Below are 11,463 nucleotides of genomic sequence, written 5' to 3'. Positions count from 1 at the left end.
CATTTGACCCCAGCACCCCAGTCTGGAGTTGAAGTTTAATTTTGGAAACTTGTGACCAGCTCATGTAAACCTGGTGTCAGGTTTTCACAGCAGTCTCAGTTTTACATGGACAGTTATGAGGTATAATAGGTCTCCTCTAAGTTTTTCAATAAAATGGACAATCATTTTCGGTGTGGAAACATATATAGAATTATTATATTTAACTTATGTAATAATACAAATAGGAACATTTATGTTGATAAATCCTGTAAGGTGAATACTGTTAGTGTTGCTGCAGAAGAGTAAGAAAGAGCATTTTTTGTTTTTGTTTTTTTACATCAGGACAAAGAGGTCATATTATGCTAAATTCAGTTTCTACTGGTTTTCCAAGAGTAATAATGATCTCCATACCTGGAACGACGCTCCAGAGGTGAAGAGAGTGTGTCCTCTCTCTCCCTGACTTGTTTTAGGTTTTAAAAAGTGTGTTGCTCCAACCAGCCAATCAGAAATCAAACCCTCTATAGTGTCGTTGGGGGTTTAGCCAATCACAATCAAGGTAGGCTCCTCCCCTTTGACTCCTCCCACAATCATGCAGCTCTGCTCTGGCACATGGCACCACGAGAGGAGGTACTTCCTCCTCTTCCCATAGATGGGCATGTGTGGGCGGAGCCAGTCCAGCTCACACAGACACAGCAGATTGTGAATGCAGCTCCTCTGATCCAATATGGCGGAAAATCAAGGAAAAGATGGATTTGTGGCAAGAAACTTTGAATATAATGTTTTTGAACCAACGAGACCCATGATTAAGTGTTGAATAGCTGAATAGTATGACCCCTTTAAGAATCACCCATTAAAAGTGATTCACTCGTGGACAATATTGGGGACTTTTGGGTCATAGATCTGGACTTGGAATTAATTTGACACTGAATTAAACATCAAGATTAAGTGTTTTGCAGAGAGCCTATTAAGATTGTCACTGGAAGCAGTTAATGTCCAGAAAACAGCATTTTACAAATGCTCTTAAAATCCAAGATGTCATCGTGGCTCCGACTATTAACTTGAAATGAAGCCTTTACCGAGGGTGAGAAGGGATTTCTACATTTGGCAGCATCATTTCCAGTCAGGTCCATTAAAAATATCCCATTGACTCTTTTCCCCTTCACATTTCGGTCTTGCACGGTGGCAGTCAGCAGTTCCAGGCCACAATATTAATAGATTTCGGACATCTAGTGGGATGACGCTTTGGTCCAGTTATATTAATGCTAGAAAAGTAATGAAATTTACTAAATCGTTGCTCCAGTGACAGTGCCACTCAAAAACCAGTGAATGTACAATTTTCTTCAGTTTTATGCATTTACATTACCTTGGGATGGTTCTTTTCATTATGCAGCTACATTATTCAGTACATTTCAGTTTCCAACTACAGAATCGTGATCTGCGAGCCATTCAGCTCTCTCCTCCATCAGAACAGAAACAGCCGTGAAGTCTTCCAGTGTGACACCGAACACGAACACCTGAAATCTCAGATTGTCTCCAAACTGTTGTATATTGCAGCTTAAACCAATTGTGGCTCTATAATGAGATGTGAGGCCATGTTCAAGTTAACAGGAGCAAAGAGAGTTCACTCCAAGTTTAAAAGGTGGTTGTTTTCAAAAAGTAATCAAAAACACGACCTGGACTATGTTAAACGCACGGTACTATAATACTATGCTAAAATAAATTCTTCAGACGCAACACGAGGAATTGTTTTTTCCATTGATTTATTAGAACAAATTTGTGTGTTGGGAACAGAGCAGACTGACAGCTCAGTCTGTAGCCTCCTGTTCCTGAGCCCGGAGGTAGCTGGCCTTCTTCTGGGCCACACGGTCTTTCCTCTGGGACAGGGAGAGCTTGGCACGGTTCCACCTGCGTCACACACGAGCAAACATGGTTTTAATTAACTGGGCCAGAGTCAGAAATAAGACTGGAGCGTCAAACATGTCAGATTTCCTGGAGGTGCCAGGAAACCTAGAAAGTCTCACCTCTTCTTCTTGACCTCTTTGGGCGGCTTCTTTTCATGAATAGGGTTCTCGCGGATGCTGGCATGAGCCTTCTTGTACATCTCCTCAATCTGAAAGAAGAGAGCACCGTTTTCAGGACCCCTGAGAAAATCACACTCCATTAGAGTGGACGGTGGGTGGGCACATGGTGGGTGGGCATTATTTCAGTCAAATAGGACAACTTTGGGGGAAAAAAACACTTGATTGTCGTTTTGTTGGCGTTTAAATTAAAGTTCATTTCTACAATACTTTTAAGGTGCCATGTTCTGCCCTGATGTTTACATCTGCTCATCTTGGGGTTCATTTACAGCTGCTGCATAATAAAGTACTGAAGCACAACATAATGAACCTACAGTCCACCAGAGGGCTCACTTTAGTAGAAGGACCAAGGTTGAATAGAGTAAAACTAAAACTATAGAAACCGCAATAGTTCCATTTTGAATGTGACTTCAAAAGACTGAATTTAGTTAAACACACTATACTGTTTCATATTAAATTGTCCAGAACTGTATAATTGACACAACTTAAGAGTCCATGTTATGATTTTACATGTTGATCTGACTCCTGGTCAGTGCGCTGGACTGATGCATTTAGCATTAAGATTTACTTTTCTTTGAGTGGAGCAGGTTCATGATTACTAGAAGCCCAACTGAGAACTGCTCAACAAGCACATCCCAAAATTCAAGTTATTACAGATTTAACCAGAGGGAACTTTTTTTGGGAGACATTTCAAATAACAGTAACTGAATCTCTTCGATTCTGCTGTTCAGGCTTAAAGAAAATATGTTGTGATCAACAAAGATGGTGTGGTTATTTGAAAAGCAAAAAACTATCTGGACAGCGAATAAGCCTTGAACATATGAAGAAAATCCTGTAACTATGAGATTATCTAGTCAAGGCTTCTAGTTTTTAATCAAACCAGACTGTCTCTAATCTGAATTCGCACCCTTAAATTCACTATCCAGCCAGATCATGTTGAGAACCTGCTGCTACTAAGAAAGAAAAAGGGCCAAAAAGAAAGTGTTCTGTTTCGCTTCAAGTCATTTCATACTTTAGTGTCGTTCGAGTTGTGAAGAATTATGAAGACAAAGGGTGAACATTTAAAGTTTGAGTTGTTTCTGTACAGCTGCTTCAGCTTGATGTAGTTCGCCTCATGATCCAACAGAGGGCGCTCTGTCATTACTATGAAATCACTCATGTATCAAACAGATCTGATGTTGATGTGTTTTGCTGCTAAAATGAAAGACTGTGACAAGTGTGGCAGTCGTGGAGAATACTTCCTGGTTCTACACTGGAGACAAAGCTGCTCGTGTGTCTGACTCTTCAATGACAAGTCTGTGAATCTAAGAAACCCATCTTGACTGGTTATGTTTGGATTTCAAAGCTGTTGGACTCTCAATGCCGTAGCACTTTAAGAAAAAGTGTCAAACTTTTTAGTTATGTTTAAAATAAAGTTTGTAAAGACACTCTGATGCATCATCTGGTCTTGACAGACGATTTTAAAGAATTACTTTTATCCTCCATGCTATCAAGTACTGTCCATTTTTCTATTAGAATTCCATCTGTTTATGGAACCAGTCTTCGTATGTTGTTTGTGTATTGGAGTATGAAATGGTTTTTAATAAGTACTCATAGCAGTACTCCGTATCAGCAAGTAGTGCAAGGTCAGAACCTTTACTTGGACTCGTCCTTTAATGTAGTAGTATTAGTGAAACACTTTTTCCACTTTCAGGTAGTTAAAGTTAAACACTTCCATCCACAAATAATGGCCTCATCAAGTTAACTTGGGGGGGCCGATTTCTCAGTTGTAAAGTTCTAATCAGTTTTTTAATGAAAATAAACCTGCAGGTGTGCAGAGAACACAACACTACAAACACTAACCAACATATCCGTGTGGACTGATGACGTTGGACTGTAATTGCAGCGACTGAACTATAAAACAACCAAGTCCCAGGAGAAGATGAGCTGAAGCCATGACATGACGGAGGAGGGTGTTTCTGCCGTCAACAGAGAGACGAGTCGGAGCACTTGGAAAAGGTTCTCCGAGTGGCTCTGAGCTTCATAGTCGTATAAACTGACACTCAAAGTGCAACGAAAGTTTTGCTTTTTCACTTGGAAATTATGCAAAGGAGCCAGATTGTGGCTCGTTGTGCCGCTAGAAGCAGTTCTGTGGTTATATGGCTTAATTTTCAAGTTTAACGTTCGCTTGATAATGACTTTGACTCCATTACACCACAACAACATGTGAAATTGCAACCTACTCGAGCACCTCTTGATAGTTAAACTGTTTTAAAGCTTCGCCAACTGTGTGCATCACCAGTAAGAAGAGGGACTCACCGAGTCGGGGGCGACTCCGTTCTTGATGAAGCGGGAGAACTGCTTCTTGTAGGCGTCCTCGTCCTCCTCCATCAGGTAGCTCATGTACTCCGACACGTTGATGCCCATGATGTGCTTCCGGTGCACCTCAGCGTTGAACTCCTTGCTCTCAGCATCATAGCCAGGGAAGCGCTTGATGCTGGAAAAGTGAAACAACAGTATAGTTGAGATCTTTTTTGCCAAACACAAGTCACCTTCCCTCTGTTCTCCACACTGAGCCCATTACTCATTTAAAGTTGGGGAACACAGTGTTGCACAAAGCAGCTTCTCAATAGGCTTTTCAGTTACATGTCCTTGGATTCTCTCAGCAACAGCTGATGGGTTTATATTTCTGGACAGGAGGCTTCTTGATCGCACCGACCACACAAAATACTGGAGGTTCTCATTCGTCTCGCCACAAACATTTATACTGGGAATAAAATTGAAAACACATCCTAGACCAGATAGAAATGTTAATTGCCCCTGATATACAAAATGTTTGAGAAATAAGATTTACAGTCATCGATGGCCCATGAATCCCACTTGTGCATGTAAAGTGGTCTATTTTAATTCAACAGGCCAGGTTCTTCACACACAGCTGGAAGAGACTGCAAACACTACACTTCTTTTTTTTTAGCTGTTCACTAATTGCTGCCTGCTGCAAAGATTTATCAGACAGGAAACAAAGTTATTAAACCCAGAGTCATGCAAGTATATTCTTTTCTGGCCGTAGGCTGAGATGTTCTACTTGCAGTGTCCCAGTTAAGAGAAGAGTTGCTTTCAGGGAAAGTCCAGGAACAAAATGTGTTCTCAAAAAGCACTAATCTGAAGATTTTAGCCCTTGTGACAGATTTTACAGCTGCAGCAGCTTCACTTTATGAGACCATAACTTCCATGAAACAACTTTATTCTTCAGCATCAGTATGACAAAGGTCACAGCAAATTACTGTATTAAATATTATATAACGTATTAAATATATCCTAAACTGGAGTCGTGGGTAAAGAGGCAAACTGCTGAGTTTTAGAGGCAAATGTGACAGTTTGCTTTGAGTGTAAATAATTCTACCGACCAACAACTCAAAGGTTTAGACAGCAGTGGTTTAGGCCATCTGATGAGAGAACAGGATTTACTTGCGTTAAGAGAGCCACAAGTCCTACATATAAACTAAGCCACACCTGAGAAAGAGCTGTTGCTTTAATGAGGTGTGTCCAGTGGTTGGCTTCATTGAATATCAGCTCATCCAAAGACACAATCAGCATAGAGCCGCTGGTCCAAGCCAACTTAATAAACCTAATAAAAGCTACTGACACTTTTACATAGTCTCAATGAAACCAAGTAGGACATCAAGCCCCCCCTTTATACAATGGTTCTATTGAAAACACACTATTTCTGCATTTTTAGTTGAGAAAACTTTTGCATTTTACACAGAAACATTTAGAAAATGTTTAATAACATAAAAACAGCAGAAACGCTGAAAATATAGTTTTTGTGTGGGGTCAATAGTCTGTGGCGTTTTAGTAAAGAAACCACACACATTCCACAGAGAACAATAAGCGAGGAACGTTACAATAGTGGGTATAGAGACCTTAGTGTGGACAGATGACCAAGCTGGATTGTTATTAGTGACTGACGACCATAAAGGCTGTTTTAAGCTCGACTGTCTGCGAGCTCTGCAAGGCTTTGTGCAGCCAAATTACATCATTTCAGCCGCCACGTCCCCCCATGCAGCCTGATTCATGTGGACGCCGCCGTATGGGGAAAAAAAAGCGGCACTGAAGACTTAGTTTTTAAGGCACAAAAAACTTAAGCTCCACCTCCACTCTGGAAACAAGACTTGACTCATAGATGTCAATTTGCTTCAGTGTCAGACTTCGACAGAGGGAACATTTAATTTGAAACAATAGTTGAATGCTCCACGGTGTCACAGAACAAGTCTACTTCTTCTGCTATAATGTAATACTGTGTGATTGAAGTGTGTTTGTGATGCACTGCCCCCTGCAGTTTGGGAGCGGGAGCCGCGTGTAGTATAAACGGCTCACATGTTCTCTTATGCAGATTCCACACGTCACGCTGGTGTATCAAGCATTAAACAGCCTTAAAACTACCAAGTCTCAGGAGTCATGACACTCAGGAATCACGCCTACTTGTTATTGTCCATCTACTTGTACATGTACAGACAACTTATTTACCACAGCAGTGGTGTGCAGTCGCAGCGTTTCATGCTTCTAAACAGAGACCGATCATTTACAGAAAGCTGTCGTTTACGTGACGAAATGTATCTTTTCAGTGGCTTCAACTACCTTCGTCGTGTAAAAGTTTTGCATTTTCACTCGAAACTATTCTTGTGTCAAGGATTATATGAAATCGCTGAGAAAAGGAATCGTGCACAGAACAAACTTGTGTCATTATCACGAATCCAAACTGAACCAAAAGCCACGGACAGATACAAACCATACACAATGGGAACATACCATCTAAAATGTATCTACAACACCATAACCACAACACTCATGATTATGAAGTTCAAACTCTAAAGCCAAGGTATTGACAGCTTTGGTGGGTTGGTTGTGGCGTCGCCGTCTCACCTGTGTGGGATGGACAGCCCTCCGTCGACGGCTCCTTTCAGAGCACCGAACACCTTGTTGCCGGTGGTGGTTCTGGCGAGCCCAGCGTCCAGGTAGCAGGTGAAAGCGCCTGGCTGACCATCAACACTCTCCACGTTGAACTCATCCCCCGTCACCTCCACCTGACCCTCGTACACCTTGTCCAGCTTGAACTTGTTCAGAAGCTGAGGAGGAACAAGAAGGAAACTTAGGAAAATCATGCATTTATCTAAAGATACATTTTCCTTAATTGCTCTCAACACTGCTGAATGTTAAGCCATGATGGGGGAAAGTCGCTGTAGTTCATGTAACTATAGAGTTGATGCCATGACTGAATGCTAAGGCTGATTTTAATATTGTTGGGTTTTGGGGGGAGGACACCAAACAATTTGATTAAAGTTTGTTTACACAAAACTCCACAGAAAAGGCTGGTTTGTACCACTAATGTTCCCACTGCTCAGGTCACCTTGTGTCCCAACCCTGTCAGGCATGTTTTAGACGTTGCCCTGCTTCAATACACCTGAAAGTAATGATTATGTCATCACCGACCCCCAAAGAAAGCAAAATAAAGAGCCGTTGTTGGCACTCAAAGGTGTGACGGCAGGAAACACAGGACGGGGGGCCTCCAGAACCAGGACTGATACCAGCAGAAACACCTCGAGGCGAGTTTTTAACTTACCCTGCGAGCCACCAGCAGACCGGTGCAATAGGCGGCTGCGTAATTCGTCAAGCCGACAGTCACGCCGTACTTCGGCAGCTCATGGGAATAGGCGGCACACACAATCATGTCACCTTCAATCTTGGCGTAGGCAATCTGCAGCACAGTGGGTCAAATCAGGAGTTAAAGCACTTTCAATAGAAACAGTTGACATGAACAAGAGGGATTATGGTTAACGGGTGGCAACAAGATCAGTCAGACAGCTACAGTTATGTTTTCACGTTTCTTGATTGAAATGTACTATCCTATATAACAACGTTGCTTTATGTCAAAGATGACTCAAGACACCAGTCAAGAAAAACATGACAGATACTATAAAAAATATGCTTCAGTAGCCCCACAGTATCTTCTTCCATTGTGCAGCTTGCATACTGCAACTACCCCACCTTCAATATCAGAATCAAGCACATGACAGAGTGACATCCCATTCTTAATTCTTTAATCTGATGTTGGTCCATCGTTTTGCAGCTTTAACAGCTGCAACTCTGCTAACATGATTTGTCTCCCCACAAAGTTTAACAGTGTTTATGGGAATTTTGGACCTTTCTTCAAGAAGGACAATTGTGAGGTCAGACACTGATGCGAGAGCAGAAGGTCTGGATTACAGTCCCGGCTCCAATTCAGGTCTGTGTAGGCCAGTCAAGTTCTCAAACACCAAAATAGATCACTCGTACCTTAGTGGACCTTGTTTCGTGCTCTGGTGTGCAGTCATGTTGGAACAGGCAGGGGCCAAAGTAATTGAAATTGAAATGTATTTTCACTGGAACTAACCACTCCAGAAGAAGCCACTCCACACCACACTCCCTCCTCCACCAAACTTGAGGTTAAGTTTGGTTCAATACGGTCAAACCAGTAACGTTCTCCTGGCAACCACCAAACCCAAACTCCACCAGATTGGCAGACGGAGAAGCGTGATTGGTCAACGCCCACTGTCCTATGGAGACCCGGCATGTTGCATTGCGCTTGGCGATGTGTGGTTTGGATGCAGCTGCTCCACGGAACTCTATTGGCACAGTTCTGGAGCTAATCTGAACATCACATGAAGCTTGGATCTCGGGAACTCCAGACTGCAGATGACGTCTGTGCACAACGAGCCTCAGCAGAATTGCTGTTCCTAATCACATCCACTTTGTTATAGCACTGTCAACAGCTGATTGTGGGAGATTAAGTAGTAATGACATTTCCTGGTAGAACTTATGGCACTTTCTCCATCACTTTACCAAGCTGGAATTCACTGAGCTCCTGAAAGCAATTTGTTCTTTCATGAATGATTGTAGGAACCGCTGCATGCCGAGCTGCTTGATTTTATACACCTGTGGCCATGAAAGTGACTGAAACACCTGAATTCAATGACGTAGAGAGCCCAACAAATATTTTAGGCAAAATAGTATAGTGGCAAAGACTGCAGAAAAAGACTTAACTCTGGTAACATGCAGCACAAGACACCAAAGATCAATGTTTACCTTTTATCTCCAGATGTCTGCACACCAGTTCAACCACGCAGCTGGAGAAGCGGATTAACTAAACCACGTGCTCAAATCCTGGAGTCATTTACACCTCAAGTCACCTCTGGAGCCGCTTCACAGTCTCTTACCTGACAGACGATGTCCCGGTTGGAGAAACGGACAATCATCCGGTACTTGGGTGTGTTGTACTTGTTCTTGTCCTGGACGACCAGGCGCTTACGAGCAAAGAAGTCAGTCTTTCCCTCTGGGGAGGACCAAAACGGCAATTATTAATCCATCGATAAGGAAAAACAACAACACGAGTGTGACTTTTAACTTTACCTCTCCTCCTCCTGAATTTGACCTGGTACCTCTTGAAGTAGGCCTTGCTCTTCACCACTTTGACAAAACCCTGCGAGAGGAGACGTGGACAGGTTATGGACAGGTGGACTGTCAGGACACCTCCCGGGTTAAATGACACGTTCAGAGAAATGAGGGGAGACTCTGGCCAGGGTTAGCATGGCGGCTATGCTACGCTACAGAGCGGCTAGTGGACATGAAACGAATCGTGTGGCAATAAAAAAAAAAAAAAAACTTAATAACAGACACCAAGAGGAGCTCGGGGAGGAGACAGTTGGAGAACGACTCTTGGAGCCGCGGGTACTTTCAAGACATCAGGAAACCAGTGAGTTTGTGAAAACTGTAGGGAGGCCATGTTTGTCCGTCCCGAGCTAAAGCAGCAGCGGGGACATAATCTACCTCCATCTGCACCCCGAGAGGGTTTTCACCAGCAGAGGAGGGCAGGCACACATAAAGCGAGAGCTCGGGGATCAGTGTAGGAACATATCTGTCCGGATTACGAACCATTTCTGCAGTCTTTTAGTCTCCTATGAAGGAGCCCGGAGCCTCAGACGGCGGCCTGACTCCACTGCACCGGGAAAAGGAAGACCGCCGTACGCATGCGCTGTTAATACCGTGTCACCGGAAAAAGAGCTCACGAGCCGGAAGACAGTGGCCATCACTCTGCCCCCTATTGGGTTGCACGAGAATAGAATAGAATAGAATAGAGTAGAATAGAATAGAACAGAATAGAATAAAATGTTTTTCTTTTTCTATGGCACAAAATATTCGTGATGAAAATGTCTATATTTTCACAAAACCACTCAAATACCAGACTTTGACTCTGACTTACACAGGTTTCATTAATTTATTCATTAGTCATTTAGATTTGCATTAAAAAAAAAAAAAATGGGCGCAATAGCTCAGAAGCACTGCAGGAATACAGACAGAAACAGTACATGGAAAAGGGCCCAGTGGGTTATGCACTCATGCACCAGCACTGAAAATGACAAGTCAATTTTAATGAAACCTTCTGCTGAAAAGTACAATAAAATATCAAAAAATGTCTCCTACAGTTGTTGCATTATCATGTAGGCCGGTTTTGGCTGTTCGCACCCATGTCGAAGTCAGAGGCCACACATGCCACAATTTGAGCTTTGTAAAATAACATACAGACATCTGAATGTTCCCTCAGACTTAATGCAGCAAAAACAAGAATACTATGTGAATGCACTCACAGATGAATAGCCTTTTCTGCAGCCTTTTAGCATGTATACATGTATAGTCTCACAAACCTAGGCCATAGTGTCACAGGACTGAAGGCTGGTCTACAGACTGCATTCTCAAGTTATTGGTCTTGATTCAGTGTTGGCCTCAGTGTTTTCTTACCAGGCCACAACTTGCATGTAATATGAACGCATGCAGAAACAGCACAACGTTCAACCGCTTTCTAGCTACTGACACTACAACTACTGAGTATCTGTCAAAGAGCTTCAGGTTCAAAGATGGTATCTGCCTCCAAATTCCTCAGACGTGAGTACAATTCCCAGAAGAAAGAGTTTCCTCGAGTTCTACTGTCTACAGGAAAAAAGAACATTTAAAAAAAAAAAACAACATACATACATACATTTTTTCAAAAGGTTTGTATGTGAGGATTCTTAACTTCCTTCTGTCGCACTGAGATTCTGCACTTTTTTCAGTTGTCTTTCTACGTGGCTCCGAGCTGTATAGACTGAGATGCACTGTATATTAGGACGTGTTCAGGACTTCTAAATCCTGTGAGGGATCCGTGCCATGTTCATGAGATATGGTTCTTCACCACAACTAACAGTGTCCATAATGTGACAAGTGACTGGTTTGTGCTTATAACTTCATGTGTATCTTCACAAGAGGTGTGTGGGAAAGTTTTCTATTGAGGTGACCAACCCAGAAACTCAAACTAAAAACAAGTGGAGCGCTCAATAGTCTGCTGAGTAATGTTACT

At 42.5% G+C, this 11,463-nt stretch overlaps 1 protein-coding gene across 1 annotated transcript; it reads right to left on the bottom strand.

The window, feature by feature from the left end:
- Positions 1–1,722: 1,722 nt before the first annotated feature.
- rpl5b (ribosomal protein L5b) lies at positions 1,723–10,114 on the bottom strand. Its single transcript, XM_080506018.1, has 8 exons — positions 10,005–10,114; positions 9,483–9,552; positions 9,290–9,405; positions 7,657–7,791; positions 6,960–7,162; positions 4,356–4,533; positions 2,001–2,089; positions 1,723–1,884 (listed from the first exon to the last, which is right to left on the bottom strand). The coding sequence occupies exons 1-8, from the start codon at positions 10,005–10,007 to the stop codon at positions 1,785–1,787; spliced, it is 894 nt and encodes a 297-aa protein (XP_080362144.1). The 5' UTR covers positions 10,008–10,114; the 3' UTR covers positions 1,723–1,784.
- Between the last annotated feature and the right edge of the window lie 1,349 nt (positions 10,115–11,463).

This window comes from Blennius ocellaris, assembly GCF_963422515.1.
Source record: "Blennius ocellaris genome assembly, chromosome: 12".
In the NCBI taxonomy this organism is placed as follows: Eukaryota; Metazoa; Chordata; class Actinopteri; order Blenniiformes; family Blenniidae; genus Blennius; species Blennius ocellaris.
Note: the sequence above shows the minus strand (reverse complement) of the source record. Positions and strands in the feature narration are given on the sequence as shown.